The sequence below is a fragment of the Ciona robusta genome, chromosome 9, assembly GCF_009617815.1.
Source record: "Ciona robusta chromosome 9, ASM961781v2".
Classification (NCBI taxonomy): Eukaryota; Metazoa; Chordata; class Ascidiacea; order Phlebobranchia; family Cionidae; genus Ciona; species Ciona robusta.
The window spans coordinates 7,385,153-7,405,197 of NC_143243.1; the positions used below are offsets into that span (position 1 = coordinate 7,385,153).

At 39.7% G+C, this 20,045-nt stretch overlaps 1 protein-coding gene across 7 annotated transcripts; it reads left to right on the forward strand.

Moving 5' to 3' along the window:
• The first annotated feature begins 1,256 nt into the window (after positions 1-1,256).
• On the forward strand, positions 1,257-19,607 carry LOC149731849 (cytosolic phospholipase A2-like). Of its 7 annotated transcripts, XM_089885103.1 has the most exons (22): positions 1,257-1,395; positions 2,892-3,132; positions 8,348-8,391; positions 9,576-9,657; positions 10,691-10,845; positions 11,683-11,796; positions 12,417-12,454; positions 12,665-12,797; positions 13,295-13,431; positions 13,961-14,092; positions 14,173-14,266; positions 14,334-14,451; positions 14,608-14,744; positions 15,151-15,277; positions 15,630-15,753; positions 16,140-16,220; positions 16,626-16,776; positions 17,000-17,120; positions 17,376-17,557; positions 17,672-17,858; positions 18,166-18,314; positions 18,679-19,607. In XM_089885103.1, exons 2-22 carry the CDS (start codon positions 2,898-2,900, stop codon positions 18,841-18,843), a joined length of 2,706 nt encoding a protein of 901 aa, XP_089741229.1. In that variant the 5' UTR covers positions 1,257-1,395; positions 2,892-2,897; the 3' UTR covers positions 18,844-19,607. The 7 variants fall into 7 exon arrangements, with proteins under 7 accessions (XP_089741229.1, XP_089741227.1, XP_089741228.1 ...); XM_089885101.1 differs by lacking the exons at positions 1,257-1,395; positions 2,892-3,132 and adding an exon at positions 3,502-4,406; XM_089885105.1 differs by lacking the exons at positions 1,257-1,395; positions 2,892-3,132 and adding an exon at positions 4,532-5,003.
• Positions 19,608-20,045: the final 438 nt, after the last annotated feature.

Below are 20,045 nucleotides of genomic sequence, written 5' to 3' on the forward strand. Positions count from 1 at the left end.
TCGTGATAACCAATAAACATGCACCAGGTTTATGAAACAAAACACACGTGATATAACGACTGTCATTGGCCTGCTACGCGTGGATAAATAACGTACATTCATTCAAAGTACATGAACTTTTCTCTGACGTACAGACTAGTTTTCCACCATAATAACGTCTTGTTAGCGATTCCTGATGATGAATCAGCTGTTCAGTCGTTCTACTTGCGGAAAGATAAATATAACTTTGAGCTAGCCAACATATCAGTTCGTTGTCCTTTGCTTTTGCTAAACAAATTGGTGAGGCGAGGTGACTGAAAAACGCCGCTAGCATGGGGCGTGAGTGAGATACGAAGAAAACGACTGTTACTCTTACATGGCGCTCATGAGTTGAGTAGAGTTTGGTGCTTTCTAGAACAATGAGTCATCGTAGTAGGTTCGGTGACACGGACAGTTGACGTGCATTATAAACTAGATTTGTATGCCAGTTTAGATAGACAGCACGTATATAAAGGAAAACAATGTGATTCAGAAGGATTGTAGTTTTGTGGGGGTTTGTGGAAGGTGGCCAGGCATAGTTTGCGTTGTAAATTATATGAAAAGTTAGTTGACCTATCACATTACAGACTTAAATAAATCAAACCGTAGACCCGCATGTTTTGCAGTGCACGATTTCCTAGTGACACATCGTGTTGTATAAGACAGCATCGCGTGTGTTGGACAGGATTGATAGTTATGACAAAGGTACAGCGACCCGTTGATGCCCTTTGCGTTTCCGTTTCCAGGATACAGAATAAACCATAATGTATGTGCCGGCATATATATGAACACCAGTAGTTATCATATTAAGTAATAGCATTTATACTAAGCCCAGAGGGTATAATATATGATGGGCAGAGCGGAAACAAATGCCCTTAGTAATTTTACTCATGACGTTTGTACCCTAATCAAGCCGCGGGCGTCGTGGTAATAATTTGCTCTCGAGCGAAACATGAATTCAATTTTCGTGCGGCGCAAACGCGTGTCAGCTATTTCTCTCCGTTTCAACACACAGTGTAATAAAGCACAGTGTAAACATGTCAAGACGGGACATGTTTGCTCTGTTTCACTAACGAGATACAAATTTCCCTTAATTACAGCTTATAGCATTGACAAGATTGTGTGTAGATTCGAAACGGTGACAGCAGTACATAGATTTGTTCCAGGTCATTGCGTGTAGCTACAGTGCGTGTCAAGGATACGCAAAGCACATTTTGTCTGAATCTTACATTGCCGACATGGCAGTAGAACGTATATAAGAGCCGAGGAAAATTTCTCCTAACTAATCTTTTTCTCTTGTAGATTTTTTTGTAGATGAGTAACATTTGTCATGGCTGTTACTTCCCTTCAGAAGTTTTGATATCCAATTTTAAATAGGTAAGTTTTTCTTGCTATTTTTATTATGTACCTGCGACAGGTGAATCACAGCACGTTACGTAGGCACAGTATTTTGGTTTTTATTTCTGTATAAACTATTACATGCCATGTTTTCAATTGCGTTGCAATGAACGGTAACGACCGAGTGGGCTAATCTATATTGGATTCGTGTTATCACAATGAGTATTTTCAAAATAAAACGTGCTGGGTTATTTAAAAACAACAATCTCCAAAAGCGTGGAATACGGAACCGTTTTAGCGTTCTACTTTCTGACATTTAGGCGGCTTTAGTTTCGCCAACATGGAGCCGTATTTAGTCCATGGAACGTGCAGTTTCTGCCTTGCGCCGTTGCCATGTGATTAGTATGACTCAACGCAAACAAAATTTAAAAGTGATTGAAGAATAAATATAACTAGGGATCGATATGGACGGGATTAAATAGAAACAAAAGCTATAATTTGCATGTGTTAATATTTATATCTTCACTATTTATTTAAATCGTTTATTGACACAGCTGGAAACTATTTACACAACGCTATACATTAAAACATAGATGACTTGATTTCTTAGGCAGCATGAGGCGCAGTTTATAGATTTAAAATAAATATTAAATTAATTTTAATGGTGTCTTGTCGTAGAGAGGTCAGACGAAATGTTAAAATAATAAAATTTATTAAAATAATAAAATTTATGTTTTTTTACCTGGAGAGCTATTAGTATACATGGGCTATTACGTTGTTCCCGGTAGACACATCAGCCGTTTATTCCTTATCAGGTTTAGATTACGTGAGGGGACTTTACAATATGTTTACCACCGTTTGTTAAATATAGAGGAAAATGATGATGTATTAGTTGTTCGCATTTCTACAGCAATGTAGTAAGGTGGGGTAAGATAGGACATCTTTTCATTCTATTTTCTCGTTAAATTTGGTTGTAAACAAGGAATATAAGAATTATAAAATCGTATCCTTACAAATCCCATAGACCGTTGTTAATTGTTTAAAACACGATCAGGATAATTGGATACGTATGTGCTAAAGGTGTCCCATCTCCCCCCACCCTACTATATTTAGACTTGTATCCCGTGTATAGGAAGTAAAAGGTCATTATTAAATGTTGCATTACGTTAATAATCGTGAAGGCGCAACTTGGTGTATAACATTGTGTGCCTGGTGTATAACATTTGTTCATTTCATTCAGTGGTGAGTGGAACCCAGGCCACATGTACTTTGTTTCGCTGCAAAATTTTATCTCGGAATAGTCGTGTTTCTGTAATTGTTGTTTTCCGGCTTTCTTCGTGATTTTTGAAAACAAATGATGAAATAAATTGAAATTTGTTCAGCAGTTATTAAGAAAAGATGTTATCTTTATTTAGAAGAAAGACACGCGTGAGTCTGTTAACAGCCGTGTATTGAATATATTTATAAAGCCAATGAAGGCAGTGTATTTCACGTGCATGTTTCACAACCGTTCTAAGTGATATTTACGTTTACAGACTTACATGGGCGCACGAAAAATGCCGAGTAGCGACAATCTTTACCGTTCCTCGAGTCTGGATGATTTTATTGATGTCGAAGACGACGATTTACCGCCACCGCTAGATGTTGAGCTTGAGCCAGTAGAAGAAGATAAAAAACGGAAGCTGGCATCTCGTCGCCCCCTCAGACCCAAGCTTAAGACGTCATTATCCACCACAGCACTACTAACCGGCAAACTTGCGACCTCGTTAAACAGAGGTAAGTTGTATATTAAATCACCTGCCTTTATGACAAATGTTCCGGTTATTTGTGCGGTTGTAAACTGTTAAGCTGTTGACATAACGTCCTTCAACAATAACGACATTGGTTTACAAGTATCGGTTAATTATTACTTCGGTAAACGATGGCGTATCCGTACTGATAAGAGTTAACACAAAACCAACCCCGCGTCGCAATGATGGATCTTTTGTTTGTTGTGAAACTGAATTAAAGAAAATGGGATTTTAAATCGTCGAAGCGATTCGGTCCAATGAAGGTATGGCTCATATTTAAAAGCAATGGCCCGCGACCTTTTACACGTGACACTTCTATGGTCACCGGCACAGTTTATTCTTTTGAGATTGTGTTTGATCCTTCAGCTGAGTCAAAATTATTTTTAAAAAAGGTGAAAAACAATGCCAAGAAACCGCCTTGAGGATTTGCTTGGTAGCTTATTTGTTTTGTGTTTCGGTGCGAAATATTTACTGAAAGATCTTTCTGTCCATGAAGTTGCCAAGACTGCGTGCAAACACAGCAAAGAGAGGAGCGAGTGGTTTTAAGAGCAGACTCTCTTTCAACGGGTATACACTTGGTCGCTGATGGGCTCCGTCGTAAAAACGCCGGAGAAAATGCGCCTTTCTCTTTCATTTTCGCTCGCCAAGAAAAAAAGCAAACCCTTGCCCCTTAAAATATGAAAGAACCTGGTTTACCTGTAGAGAGAAGTCAGAATTGAAAGCGTGTTTATCAGAAGCACTCGCCGTGGAATAGTTGTCGTACTATATAAATACATTACCAGTTTAGTTTTCAGTCTATATAGACAAAAATCATGACAACGTAAACTGCTGATATAAGAAAGGCGAATATTGGAACATTCTTTTGGTCAAGAAGTTGCATTTAAGCCAACGACAACAACATGTCTGCTCTTACAACGAGGTCGCACCATGCAATACGAAGGAAAACAAATGGAGAAGTTAATTCTTACAGCAGGAAACAATTACAACTTGAACGCGACTTTTCCGCCGTTCATGTTGACGATATCGACGGCGTGGAGAACTTTTTCGAAACTCGAAAGCAGAATTCAATCTCTGTCCCCAGCATCCGTGTAAACACCACGGCTGACGATCGAAGGAGGGTTTTCTTTCGAGATGAAAGCGCAGATGGAGAAGAATACCAAGATTGTTTGTCGGAGTTAGCGGAGGAAAGTCACAACCAGTTGAAACCATCCAATTCTAGTTATGATCGCACGGATCGTGTTAAGAACCGCCAGTATCATCGTAAGTTATAAGTGATGCTGTGTTTGGTGTTGCTTTACTCTTTCTCTCAAATTGCTCACTGCTATATTATACTAATTTACTGGAATGATAAAGTGTTTACTTTAACGAATAACTTTTGATAAGGGTTATCATAATTGAATAAGATTTTGTTTCTTATTTCGTGACTAAAAAAACATAGTTCAAAGACTCCGTATTCACAGCTTGCATTATAGTTGTTATTTCAGGCATGTAGTTTTGCAATGATGTTTAGTTTCGGAAGCACATCGGCTTATAAACCTGTGACGCATTTATATCAAGCTGTTAGTGAGGTGTATGATGCGGTTAAGAATAATATGTTTGTTAAGCAAAATTTCGGGCTCCTTTCAACAATGGCTTGGAATCCCCAACATTGTCATACTTTCTAATGTGACCAAATTTCCGGTTCCTTGTTTCGAGGATTGATTTAAATGTGGACATGTTGTGGAAGTGAGCATAAGATAGATTTAACAGCCAAGTGCAGTAGGGATTATAGTACAGAATACACGATGCTAAGTATTTTGGAAAGACGAGAATTGGAACCTGCGCCTTATGCTGTTAATTGTGAACTTGCATCTATAAGTAAGTCTCGTCTATTAAGTAAATACGGCCTTTCCAAAAAGATGGTGGCACGATTTGGCAAAATAAGTGCAACAGCAAGATGTGATGCATGTCTTTGTCGCACGATGCCTGAGCTAACCACGTTCACGCCATTTCCGTTTGGGTTTTCGTCTGCATTGAAAACACATTACCGGTATCACACTCAGCAAGCCGCCACGGGTATAACTACGTACCGCGTTTTAATTTACGCTATTAAAATTTGCGCTGTACGGGCAGTGTCGCGCACTCGACCGAGAAGAAAATTTCGACGCAGTCTGACCATCTCGCTGTCTCTGTGACGTCATGCCTGAGTCACCCAAATAATTCATTTCGTCCGGTCGTTATACGCAATGTTATCCATGTCCTGTTACGCCATCAACTTTTCTGCTTATGTATATGTGGTTGGCGAATAACTTCTCGCACGACTTGTTATGCGAAGGCATTTATCGGGCTATGCCCGCAGCGCAAGTGGCCAGACAGACAAAATAAGCAGTTATATTTTTCGGGCTAGCCAGTAGTCTGGAAATGCTGTTTGAGTCAGGACAGCGAAGTGACAGTCGATGTTATGAAGTCGTTATACTAAAACAGATCGAGGAAAGAAATTATTTTGAGGCAGTATTTGTTGTATTGTGTGTTAAAAACCATATGTTGTGTTATATATGTTGTTGTGTTGAATATAACAGCTAACGTGACAAATAAGTTAAACGGTATAGAGCAAAATATGCTTTGTCACGATTCAGAATGTGTGCGTGCTGTGAACCTGTTTTAATAACGGCCGATCACTTGGTTAAAGCAACGTTTAAAGCTGCTTCCGTGTTATAATATCCTGCCTACATACGTATACTCACTTTACTTTAAAACATAAAAGCTATACACAAAGCATTGCCTAATAAACCACGTACATAGGTGACGGAATGCACCTATATAGTCAGAACGTCACCGTTTTGAAATTAGGAAATCACATAAGAACAGCCTCACTGTATTGTACGTGGGATGAATATTATGCGTTGGTTGATTGGTGTTTTTAGTCCAACAGTCTGACATCTACGTTGAATGTTCCTGTATGCACCAACTATTCCTTGTGACTGCATGTTGCGCTTGTTGGAAGTGGTTGGTTGTTAGTGCAGGCAGGACAACCTTTGCAAAGGCTTAGTTAAAAAATGAAAAAATAAGCTTAAATTTTAAACAGACACACTATTTTGAGGAGAGGGTTGAGTTTACCGGATATTTACCCAAAATTTAGTCTTTTTGTATTTAAATTGTTCACAGTTTGTTTTGCAAGTTTAGTTATAGGAAATTAGGTGAGGTTTGGTTATAAAAACGATTTGGAACACCAAAAGCGACAACTATGTCGGTTCGGTTCTTCCAGTTTCCAGACAACTTAGACATCGGGCAAGCGGCAGAAATTTCTGATAACGCGCAGGATTCTGAAGCTGTCCTTAAGGCGTTTTCGGCGCAAACGCTCTCGCGCTCCGGAGCAGTTTATCGGTCAAAGACAGATGTGAGTGATCCCGTCACACAGAAGCAGGTCCTCACGTTTCATCAGCTCAGACTCGAGGCTGAGGCACGCGGAATTTGTAAGTGTTTAATTCATTTAAATTGATGTTATGTGTAGGACCACGCGGGATGCTGGCTCTGATTTATTACGAATTTTAAACCGCGCTGCGATTCGGTATCTGTTACAACCGTTCAACTCGTGCAGCGTATATTTTAACAGTCGGTAAGCTCGATCACAATGCACATGTGCAAACTAAATTAGAGAGGTCTTTTTTTCGCAATGTCAAATGATGTCACACTTGCACAATCGTGTATTTCAACGCACGCAAGAGTCAAATGATTGCGACACACACTTTAATCGGAACCGTGGCGGCATATAATAAAGTGTGAGGTGATATACACTTGTTGTTTTGTTACGAAAAGGTTGCGGTTGTTCAAATCTGTTTGATTCTGGAAATAAAACGGCCCCTCCTCGCGCGGTGCTCCACAACGCTACGTAACGTCCGGTTATATTTTTCGAATTTACTTTGCATGTTGTCGACGTATTCGTTCGAAGCGAGCATAGCCCTAGTAACAGCAAAGAAGTAATTGTACTGTGTGTTTAGTTTAGATTCGTTTTGTTGTTTGCGCGAAATATCGATGGCAACTGAAAACGAACAGCAAAAGTTTGAGGTGGGGGCTGTCAATTCGCGCCTACGTAGAGTTACCGATGGCCAAGTACTCGGAAGAAATCAGACCGAACCTAAAACGGGAGGCAACTTTTCAAACGGTTCTGAAGCCGTTAACGGACAGAAGAGAGAGTTAAACAGGCAGAAATGGTTGTGTAGGTTTGTGGAAGCAAAAGAGATGATGCCAAGCGAAGAAACTCAAGACGTTATGAACAAGAAATCGAACTTGGCTGGGTCGAATCGAGTTAGGAAACTAAGCAGGGGTGTTCACTTTAACGAGGAGGTTACAATACATGAACCACCTGCAACAGAACGCAATAAAGCCGCCGACATCCAAGCTGATATTGTAATGAAGTATTTGTTTGAGGAAGACAAGGATCAAGAGAAGCATCCAGCATCCAGGTGGAGAGGACTTGGTCTCGCTGCGGATGTCACAGCAGCAATGAGGAGCTTGGCGTCCAGGGTCCTCTCTACTCCGGAGACCAGTAAAGAAGATGGGGAAGAAATTAATGAGATGGAGTCGGACAGTGGGTATGCTGATGCGGGCGAAAGTCCGGACGAATTAAAAGACGAAGTTGAGGTTGTTTATGTAGAAGAAGAGGACCCAAATGAAGAGCTAGATCCTCCTAAAGCAAACGAGGAGGCTGGAGAGACAAATATATCGATTCCGGATGTTGTGATTCGTCCTGCACCTGAAATCGTGGTGGAAGAAACGATTGAAACCACTGAGGCTGAGGAAGAGGAGTGTCTAAAGAATTATCTGACTCGAAACCTCACTGTGGAGTATGAGTCAAGCGACGAAGATAGTTCTGTTATGGTTGATTATCAGACCAAGTATTCCCTTCAAGGTCAGGGTTAATCTGCGAGTCTGTGTTGGAAACATCGGACTAAATTCATTAGTAACGGCATGAGGTTGTAGAAATGTGTTAGTGCTACGATGTGTTTAGTTTTTTGGCCAGCAAACGCGATGACAGCAAGCAGTTGTACGTGCTTCCCGATATTAAGCAACTCCCGTCAGAAAGTTTCCGCGTATAGTAACGCGTGTTCTATTTACTGGGAAATAATTACGCACATATTGCCCTACTCTTATATATTGTTAATTTTATATTAAAAACACCGCCTTTATCGTGTACATTCGAAATAACGTTGTTGTTTTTACAGTTCGAGGCAACGGAGAGAAAACTGATCCTTTCCAATTCTTTGAGGTGAGGTACTTGGGCGGTCGGCATGACGTACTTAAATTTATATAGTAGGGCGGGGGGAAATGGGACAATTTTCTTTACAATTTCCAATATTTTCTCTTCACATTTGGTAGTAAACAAAGAACATTCAAAGAATTAAAAAACATATCCCCACGATGGACCGTTTTTAATGGTTTAAACAGGATCAGGATTTTTGGATGTTTTGTGCTAAAGGTGTCCTATCTTTTCCCACCCTACTGTATTTACTTGTGCTTTAAAATACATTTTGTGTTGTATATGAATAGAACGCATCACTCAGCAAAACCATTGTCCACGCTTTAAAAGGCTGTTAATGCATCGCCATTTATTGTGTGCACGCCATAGAACGCAATGTCAACCTTTTAGTCTGACATTAAGAGCCAAATACCGAGTCCACTTACTAACAACCTACGTGCAAAAGCACCCATTCCAATTCCTCAAGCCTACGTCAAACCACGGCCAAAATAGTAGCAAAAGAAATTCACACCAATGCCCAGCTGATGCGTGCTTTGTTTTGTGACTCAATACTTTGTACATCCGGCTGTTTATGTGGCTGTGACGCAATTTGTGTACAGTATATCAAGCGTATTGTGTTGGGCGCTGTATAGATGATCGAACACTTAGGTTATATTATCACCTACTGTGTAAAACACACGGGCAATTTTTAACGTCAGCAGTTCTTTTTACGCGGCCAATGAGACACACTTTCTTAGAAACTATGATAGCAATTTCCCCGGCTTTAATTGACCCGAGAACGTAATGACAACTCATTCACATATGACTACGAGGTCAAACATGTCATGGACCTGGTGTTTCCAAAGCATCAAGGTCCAAGAATAATCAAGCGAGTGTATATAGGTTAAATGCGGTCGATTTATTTATTAAACTGCACTTTGATCGCTTCTCATTTAAACGCTTAAGTAGGGTGGGGAAAGACGGGACACCTTTAGCACGTAATATCCCAATATCCTGATCGTGTTTTAAACAATTAACAACGGTCTATGGGAGTCGTGAGGATACGGTTTTATATTTCTTTAAAAGTCTTACTTTCAAATGTGACGAGGAAAATGAAAAAGTTGTCCCACCTTTCCCCAACCTACTATATATATATATATATAGTATACCGATTACTGTCACAGCTCTTAACATAACGACTTCATATATATTAGGTTGCCCACGAACCCTGTCATGTTTTGAAGGTCCGTGTATTATGTGGGCGAAATATCACCAAAGGCCGTCTCGGGGATTACAGTAAGTACTTCATCCTTTTGTGAGTTCTTCACACACGGTGGTTTTCGTTTCTATTGTGACTATTGCGGGCTTTGGAAATTCCGCGGCGGTGAAAACGATTTTTTTGCGCACTTAACTGTTATGAAAAGGATTTTGATTTGATGAGAAATGTCCCCACTCTGCGGTATAATATGTTTATTTAGTCATAACCTACTTTGGTAGGGGGGAACTAGATTTTAATTCTGACGTATCACCCAGTCCAGTAGACGTTTTGCGTCATCGCTTTAAATATCAAAGGTCCACTCCACGCACTGCCTGTACCTGGTAACATAGCGCCATACGTAAGCCCACGACGCATCTATGACGTCACAATGGCTTGTCAACTGTTCCGGGAACAATGGGAAAATTGCCAACCCGATAAACAACCGGAATTTTTTCTCCTCGCTTATTTAGACTGTTTTCACCTTAAGTGCGCTGAGTGCTGACGGTAGCTAAATACCACAACAGTAGCAGCAACAACCGCGATTGTTTCAACAAAGGGTGTCAAAGGTTATTTTAAATAGGATCTTATGGTTTCAATATTTATCTCTTGTGTTTTGAACAAATAAAATTTCGCTTGAATGTTTAACGCAACACGAACGTTTTTTTTATAAATAACCTTCCTAAGTTAATTGGCGAGTCATCCCATTCAATACCGCGAGGTATAGAAATTAGTGGTTGGAACACTCGCAAAATCAGCTATAGAAACCTGATTCTTGATTCTTACAAAAACATCAAAAACACTGATACACTCGCCTTTAATAGAGCAAAATGACTCTGCTAGGAACACTAGTTTACAAACTCTAGTTTTAGTGACTTTCTTTTCTCCGCCACGCCAAAATAAAATACTAAGAATGTTGCGTTTATTTATTAACATATTAATTTACTCAAAACCACATTAAGATTATACAATGCACACAATCCATTTAACTATGGGGAAATTCTTGTTCTGTCACGTGAGGTTAAAGTAGTTCTTTTTATTTATTAACCTAACAAACACATTACCACTATACAGTGGACACACCGGACCCGTACGTGGTCGTTCACATCAGAACTGCTCCTGATGGTCGAAAAGCTACAAGGCATATCGACAACGATATCAACCCGGAATGGAACGAAGAGCTGTCGTACCTTCTACCAACCCAGGACAACGTACCCATTAAGGCAGAGGTAATTGAAATAATGAATTATATTATATTCTATACTGTTATGGGGTAAGATGGAACACATGTAGCATATAATATCCAAATATACTGGTCGTGTTTTAAACAATCAACAACGATCAACCCAGAAGACATTACCCCAATATTTTATGTGCACATTCTATTCTATATGAGTGAAGTCCTACAGCGAAGCACGCTATGGGACCTGAGATTCAGGGAAGAGTTGGCCCTTTACTCGACTTGATAAATGAGATACTTTGCGTGTGAATCACCCTTGCAATTACGTGGCTAGGGGAATGTTTTTTTACAAGGAGAATTCGCTTGTGGTCGTTTAAGTGTTTATACACGTGGATTGCTATGCGATTTAAAATTCCGCGAATTTGACCCGTGTGTAAAGTTCTCCTGTATCTTTGCCCTGGTGTTTCCCGCGTGGTACAACAGGCCATATTAGAATATGCAGAACCATGACCTACTAAATATATCTCTAGTATGCCATGACAAAACCCACGCATAATATTTCCGGCCCACAACCATTAGCTTAATTGTCAATAGAATTCTGATCTTAATGAATAAATGTCAAACCGCAAATTATAGAAGCAGCAGTTTTATACTGGGGGATTGTAACACCTTGTGCCCAAATATCAAATAGAAGAATAACTTCACAACTTCCCATAGACCGTTTTGATAGTTTAAAACATGATCTGGATATTTGGATATTACGTGCCAAAGATGTCCAGTCTTCCCCCACCCTACTATATATATAATTTTTAATTAATCTTAAAATAACCTTTACCGTTGGTATTCAAAACCCAATAACTGACATCTTTCACTATCATATTTATAGATCAACCTAATGGATGCAAATTATGCCGTGGACGAAAAACTTGGTTGCGTGGAGTTTGACGTCAGCAAAATACCAAGAGACGAAACCGTGTTGAAAACCTTTAGTTTTAATGAGGTAATTTGAAAATTAATTTAAAGATTTTATATGGATGAGGATCTTGTCGGGGACCTGGGATTTGAGCTAAATCTGGTCCATTACCACAACACCCAAGCCGCTTATATGTCGTTCATACATACAAAAGGTTGTGACTCTGTTATAGCGGAAAATAAAAAAGTTATATTTTGTATTTAAAGAACATAACGGTAAATGTAACCTAAATTTTTATCATGTTTCTGGGTTTGGAAATTGAGTCCGGGGTGTTTGGTGTTCTATGCGCATGCGCAGATACTTTATGCGCAGATGCCACATGCGCAACATATTTACCTTTCATCATCAGCATCATATATACGTCGTTGAAATTCTTCTATATGGTCGGCTACTTACATGCCCACGCATTTTTACAGAAGCTAGACTTCCTGCTCGTCAGAATAGTAGAATTCTTATAAAAATCCTCGCTTTTTTTCACCATCACGCTATGCACCTGGAATTTGGGTCAGAGTTGGCAAATTACGCAACTGCTTCCCCAAAGCCTTGTGGTTGCGTGTTGACAGTAAATACACGGTTCACAGAGTTCCAAGTATTGTAGAGTTAAAATAAAATCCTTTCTGGAAGATGACCAATTTCTATCTTTGCAGACATCAGAGGTGGACATTGAATTCACAAAAGAACTAAAGTAAGTTACGATAATGTAAAGGGCGTGTCGGTGTATTTGCAAAGCTTCGAAAAAGACCATATTCTTCCATTCATTCTTTCATTCCGAATGCTTGAACAATACATCAGTAGGCGCCGCAGTTCAACGCTTACATCTTACCGGTCATATATCAACCGGTAGCAAACAATAGCTGTCGAGTTCTTTAACAAAATACATTGAATTACATGGCAGGTACGACCAAGACATTCGATCTAGCCTTGCTCTTTGCAAAGAAGAGAAGGAGTTTCGTTCGGCCCGCAAACGTCGTGCGTTCTCAGCCATGCGAAACATGATGACGGCAGGCGGCCCCCGGTCCTTACGCGAGGTGAATATAGAAGATAGATCTATTAGAACCTGTACATTTACGCACTCAAAGAAATTGGCTGCAATTACGGTTATTTGAAACTAGGCTAAGTGCCGTCGCACGGACCTGGCCAGGATTCAACACCGAAAGCCAGGGTTGCATTTTTAGGTCTATAAGTTAAACTTGATAACAAAGAATTAACTGCAATCCGGGCTTAAAGTTTTGCAACCGCCAGAGTGGTTCCAGTTAACTGAATATCGAGCACCTTGAACGGTTGTTAAATGGTTATCGGCTCTGAACGATTCTTACGTATATAGCAAAGAAATTATGTGCATTGGAAATGTTGGATGCTAAACTTAAACAAACGACTTGTAGTGCAATGAACCTCGTAAAATGAATTAACCCCAAAAAGAACACAACGATGTTTCTACTTGATCCTGTTAACCATTCATAAACAATTTAAAATTAATACTTTGCAAACGACTGCATTTATTTAATTGATTTATTCCCTTTTTCAGACACCAACGATTGCCATCTTAGGTTCAGGTGGTGGCTTTCGTGCAATGACTGGCATGTCTGGCGCCGTTAAAGCTCTCAACGACTCTGGCATCCTCAACTGTGCAACTTATATATGCGGCTTGTCAGGTTCATCTTGGTGAGTTCAGTTGTTATATTTGGTTTTGCCCACCATGGTTTTGGAATTTTTGATTCGCCAGGTGCATTCATTTACATTGGCGCCGTTGCAAAGTGGTTAGCACTTCTGCCTTCAGCCCATGGTTTGCGGGTTCGAGGCTGTTACCATTGCGGGTGCATGTGTAAGATAAACTCCACGGCAATTGTTGCTTTAACCCAGTGGTCCCCTATGAGTTGCCTAAATTTTCAGCCACATGATAGAAAATGCTCTTAAACTAACACCCACAAAATTACATACGTGCTGCGATAACTCGGACACAAAGTGTGAAAATCCGTGTTATACCTGTTGCCCACCACGCGAAGTTAATAAAGTTACATTTATTTAATAAGTTTGATAACACATTAATTACTGCAAAGTAAATGCACAAGAGTGATTACTTTAACAAACACGGGTATTAATTGTTCCAGCGTTAAAGTACATAAAAGTTTTATTGCTTTTTACGACTCTCCTTCCCCTTATTGACAGTTGTATATGTTTGTATATCAAACAGGTATTTATCCGTTTTGTTTGCACACGGTGATTTCCCATCGGTCGGTACATCTGAAGTGAACGCCGAAATTCGACGTCACATTGCATCCAGCCCATTCTGGCTACTCAGACCTGAATGCCTCATGAGATACAGGTATATTTCAATTACCACATAATAACTACCACTCCCGTGACACTGCGTTCAAAGTAATTTTCCGGTGTTTTTCCATTCAGTCATCGACTGCACACAAAAATGAAGGCGGGTCAACCAGTAACGTTCACTGACTTCTTCGGCTTGCTGATCGGACAGACATTGCTTGGCCCAGAGGTTCACTACTTTAAAGTTGCATTTCAACCATCTTCCTACAGTTGGTTTAAATTCATTATTCCTGCAGAGAATGGAAACTGCAAAACTGACTGACTTCCAGGAGAAAGTTCGCGACGGGAAAGCCCCCCTTCCGATACTCACATGCTTGCATGTTAGACCAGATATTTCTGCCATGACGTTCCACGGTAAGTTTAACTTTAAAATAAGTCGCCATACTTTGGTCGCCTCTGGTAAAAAAAACGAAAAGCGTATTTTGTGCACTCGCCGCCTGTCCTTTGGGAGCCGTTTGAAAATTTTCGCTATGAGCAAATGGTAACCCTCAAATTCCGTGTTCACCGCAGATTGGGTTGAGTTCAGTCCGTACGAGATCGGCATGGCCAAGTACGGGACCTTCATGAAAAGCAAATATTTTGGCAGCAAGTTTTACATGGGTGTGTTAGCTAAAGAGTACGAGGAGTATCCACTGCACTTTTTAATGGTTAGTAGCAGTTTTACACGTAAATTAACAGCAAATGATGAACTTTGTATATTTGAAGCTTAAACCAGCTCACATTGGTGCACAAGGGCATTTTTGGTCACACAAAAAATATATATATTCATCCACAAGGTACCATATACGTGGTAACTCGTAAGCTGGGCATGAGGTGTATGAAACAAAACACCCATGTTATAACGACTGTCGTTTTTCGGCCACGGGAGGAAAAAAAACTTGTTTAAAGCTGTTCAAATTTGGATATAAACATTTATTGTCTTTTAGGTATGTTCCCAATGGGTTTTAAAATAAAGTCAGTTTTAAATGTTTTGTAAAAAAACTTTTTTGACTTTCTGCTATTTTATTAAAAAATGATCTTGAATTAGAGTTTTAGAAAAACTGTTTATAACAGGGTGTGTGGGGAAGCGCGTTTTCTATTTTATTCAATCGCCTTGTGGAGAAAAGTCAGGGTTTGAAACGAAATTCACCGGGACTGAACCAAGAAGAGGACATGCGTACTATATTAGGGAACAAGATAGGTAAGTAGGGGGTGAGATGGGACACTCTTTTTGTTCCATTTTCTCGCCCCATTTAGTAGTAAACAAAAAACATTCAAAGAATAATAAAACTGTATTCTTACGACTCCCTTAGACCGTCGTTAATTGTTTAAAACACGATCAGGATATTTGGATGTTATGTGCACAAGGTGTCCCATCCTCCTCCACCCTACTATATATGCGATCCTGTAAATATTTTTTGATAAAAGGAAAAAAAAACAAGGATAATTTTACCCAACCTATTATTTACACTTTCCATGGTATGCAAAAAATATGAATAACCTTTACTCCAGCCTGTCTGTACTATAATATTCAACGTTACTATGGTATGCAGATCAATCGTTCAAACGTGAAACGGGGTCAAACAAAGGCGGTATTTCAAGCGATAGCGACGACAGCGATGACGAAGAAAAATATTGGGATGCAGCGGAAGAAGAAAATATGAAGAAACAGGAACAGTAAGTTTTTATGGAACTTAACTATACTGTGGTGGCAACTACGGACCTCTCGCATAAATCTTCTTTATACGTATACCGTAGTTTAGTTCAGCACTAACTTTCGTGGAGCCGTGATCGTTATAACTTTTTGTAGCGCGTATAAGAATATTTAAAGCGTTTTGCAACTACTGCCAAACCCAAGTCGCTTGAGTTGTTTTGGTCTTACTGTGTGGTCGTAGACCAATAGTTCAAACTGTGTTTTATTGCCGTTATTTCACACGACGGGATCATTTCGGTCTCATATCGTATCGAATGGCCTTTTTGACTTGAAATAAATTCGGAGGTACATGCGTGTTCTTTTTCTAAGTAAACAGTTATTTAAATATTGCGTTCCAATGACTGCACAGGCGTGGAAGACGAAATACTTGGGTTCCTGGATCAAAAACCGAACCAGAGTTTGTTCAAAGCTCAGATAATTCTTCTAACAGGTTTAAACGTGAATTTGAGCATTGGATATTGACACGTCCCGCTTTTGCTCGTATGTTTTTTGTATTGTCTTGTTCAACTGATGCATCGTGTGTTGCATGAGTGGCAAAGTGTCTTCATGTGTTTGCTTATATCAGTTTAAGAAATTTCGAAGAAAAATACTACAGTTTGTGAAAACAGGCGTCCATTGCACAAATTCTTCTTTGTGGGAAAGTAAAATCTTTCCCCGTTGATTGAATACATCGGAAACAGATGTATTCAGTAGGCATTGACGTATTAAGTTTCTTAATAAAGATGTATCCTTGCATGGGAATGGTTGGATGTATTATGCTGCTCGCCAGACATCTCTTTACCCTTATGCTAAATCCTTTTACTTCTTATCTGACCCTGTGTTTTTCTTTTAATAGGAAAACCGATAAACGTCCGAGTATTTGGGGCAGTTTATTTGGTGGCGGATCAGCACCACCACCAAGCAACGAAGAAGAAAAGGAGAAGTCGAAGAAAGGAGGGTTCTTCAATACCATAATCGGTGGAATGTTTGGCACCAATTTTATGGAAGTAAGTTTGAAGTTATGGATGATTGTAATTTACTTTCATACTGTGTGGTAATGAGCCAATTCTGACGTAAATCCAACGTCCTTAGCAAGGACCTCACCTATATGAAAATTATTATATTGAAAATTATTATATTGAAAATTATTATATTGAAAATCTAACTGTTTTACACATGTCAGTACTAAAAATCTTTAATGGTATTCATAACTTATTCTATCCTCTCTAGTCTCGAGAATACAGAGCTGGCAAGATCTTGAACTACATGAGGGGTATCGTCATCAGCCGTACATACCCAATCTCACCGTTTTCACCACTGAGTGCGGTTCCAGAGGTCACAATAGCAGAAGGTAAGCTTGTTATTATCACGTAACAACAGTATTAGCTGTTTTAAATCTAGATGTATAAAACTCGGACATTCTTGCCAGTTTCTATACAAACATAACAGCGCATATGTCCGATCTGTAATGGTTTTAATTTTTAAATCAAGATGTTTGGATGAGAACCGTTTCATACATATGTTCTTTCATGTTAGTTTTGAAACTGTTTAAAACATCCGTCTAAAAATCATTTATTCGGTTTCAAAACCTATTTATGCCTCATAGCGAACGAGTTCGGTAAGATCCACGAGCCGATGGAGGTAAAAAAGAAGAAAGTTCATCTGGTTGATGCAGGACTCACCTTCAACTCCCCCTACCCCTGCATCTTACGTCCTCAGAGAGCAGTCGACCTCATTATTTCGTTTGACTTTAGCGGTCGCCCCAGCGAAGTTTGCGAGCCGTTCAAGGTACGTAGGCTACTACTTTGTATACTTCCATGGTACGTTTTATATACGGTTGAGGTGCGTATAGCTTTGTACCTTGTCACGCTCACAAATTCGTATAAAACTTATCTATTTTAGGAAATCCTGCTTGCTGAAAAATGGGCTCGTATGCACCACCTACCGTTTCCTAAAATCGACCGCACTGTGTACGACAGAGAAGGAATGAAAGAATGTTATATCTTCCAAGACCACTCGGATGATAGGGCCCCAGTTATCATGCACTTTGTGCTATGCAATATCTTGTTTCGAAAGTATTCTAAACCAGGTGAATATAGCGTCCGGCGCATTAATTGGCATAGTGGATATAGCGCGCTTCTCTCTAGCACAGAGTTTACGGGGTTAACGTGCATAAACTGTGGGCATAAGTTATCTGAAACAGAACACCTACGTTCTACTACTGTTGGCCGAACTTACGTCAGTTTGGCCTAGTATTCGCTTTACCACACACGCTGCAAAATATAACTTCCGGGAAAAATAAAATTATCGTGTATAATAAATATTGTATAGGCTTGCTTTATATCTTTACTTTAAACAGTCCTATTTGATTAAAAACATGTTTGTTTTTTTTTCAGGCGTAAAAAGAGAAGTCGGTGATACGAGGGGCGACTTTAACATCTATGATCCTAAGAGTCCATACTCTACCTTCAACTTCCAATATCCTAACGAAGCATTCGATCGCCTACACGAGTTGATGGAGTTCAACACGTTGCTTCATATAGAGGTAAGAATCCTATACTTATGCTATGATAAATCCTAATGCTGGTTTTGCCTGTTGTTATCATCATTATTTGAGCCTTCTTGAAAAAAATATTCTAAAAATTACGTAGTGGAAACTATACAGCAACTGACCTAATTTACCACGTACACACCCATTATTCATTCTTGCTCTGTCTGCAATCTTATAATCTGTTCTAATCTATATGGGTGAGGTTCCGCAGCGTGGCACATCATGGGTCCCTAGACCAAGACTGGCTCATCATTACCACAACACCCCGGGGTGCTGAGGCGTGGGCATCCCCCGATTCTGAAGCTGTATATTTCCCCAAAAGCAGTCTCAAATGTCATAATACGTTTTCGTATTGCAGGACATCAAAGATCAGATCCGGCATTGCATTTCTTTGCGAAGACATTCCCAGTCGAGATGCTCCATTACTCTGAACGACATCAGAAACTCTTTCCATATGAGTGACAAGAACAAGCGTTCCCTTGAACGTCGAATCATAGATTCCGGGAGCATTCCCCTTGATTAAAATGTCCTGGATCGTCTTAGAAAACTAATAGATTCATGACTTTTCCAGCAGCAGTTTTCGCATTTCGAACTTCAGGTGTTTCTGATTAGCGTCGAAACTCTTCATACGTAATTTATTCCCCACTTATCGCAGGCGCACAAGTAAGCTTGTTTGTGATCATCGTAGAAAACAACTGCTTGTAAAGTGCGAGCCTATTTTCGCTGCACTCCCAAAGCTGCTACGTTCCGTTTTAAGAACAACGTTGTGGGTAATATTTGCTTAAAACTGCTATACAATTAAGCTATAAAGTTGTCGCAAGGTGTACTAAAGGGTCTCATTCTACGACAGTTCCTATATCGGTGCGTTTATAAACACTTCCTTCATCGACGTTTGCTGATGCAACCTTTTTATTATATGTAGTAGGGTGGGGAAAGATGGGACATCTTCTATTTTATCTCGTTCCATTTGGTAGTAAACAAAAAACATTCAGAGATTTATAAAACCATATCTTCACGACTCCCAAAACCGTGGTTAATTGTTTAAAACACGATCAAGATATAATGTGCTAAATGTGTCCCATCTTCCTCGCAGTACAATTTGTAATTCTAATCCCTCGATTTTGAATTCTCAAGGCTGCACGGCCTTTTAACAGTGTTGCAAAAACGATTGAACTTTAAATATAAAACCTATTAATGTCATCTTCAGCATTAACATGCTGCTACTCCGCGTCTATTTATTGCTGTTGTGATTTTACTGTCAAATACACCACCACCGTGTATGTGTTATTACTGTTTCTCATTACCTGATATACGTAGTTTAACTATACAATACATTTTTTGCGCGGAAATGTATATTTATCGTGTCGGGGTTTACCTCTGCGTTGGTAAGTAAAATGGACGGCTGCTGCATGTAGAACTGTATTTCCAAGAAGTTAAAAGCGACGCCATATATAGCTCAGTCAGTTGAGCGTATATACGCTGCAAAGATCGGAAAAGTGTGGGTACGAAGCTCAATGCTGCTGGTCTCGGGGGTTTGACAAACTCACTTGTTGACCAATAGCACAGTTTGGTTGGCAAGAAAACAATTATTACACAGAACTGTTCACTTTAAATCGCAATTACGTGACGCACAATATGAGCTGTATAAATCCTGCGGCGAGTTGTTCTGCCATGCTGAAGAAGTGTTAATGCGAAGACTTAGTGTTTGATTAAAAAAGCGCAGGT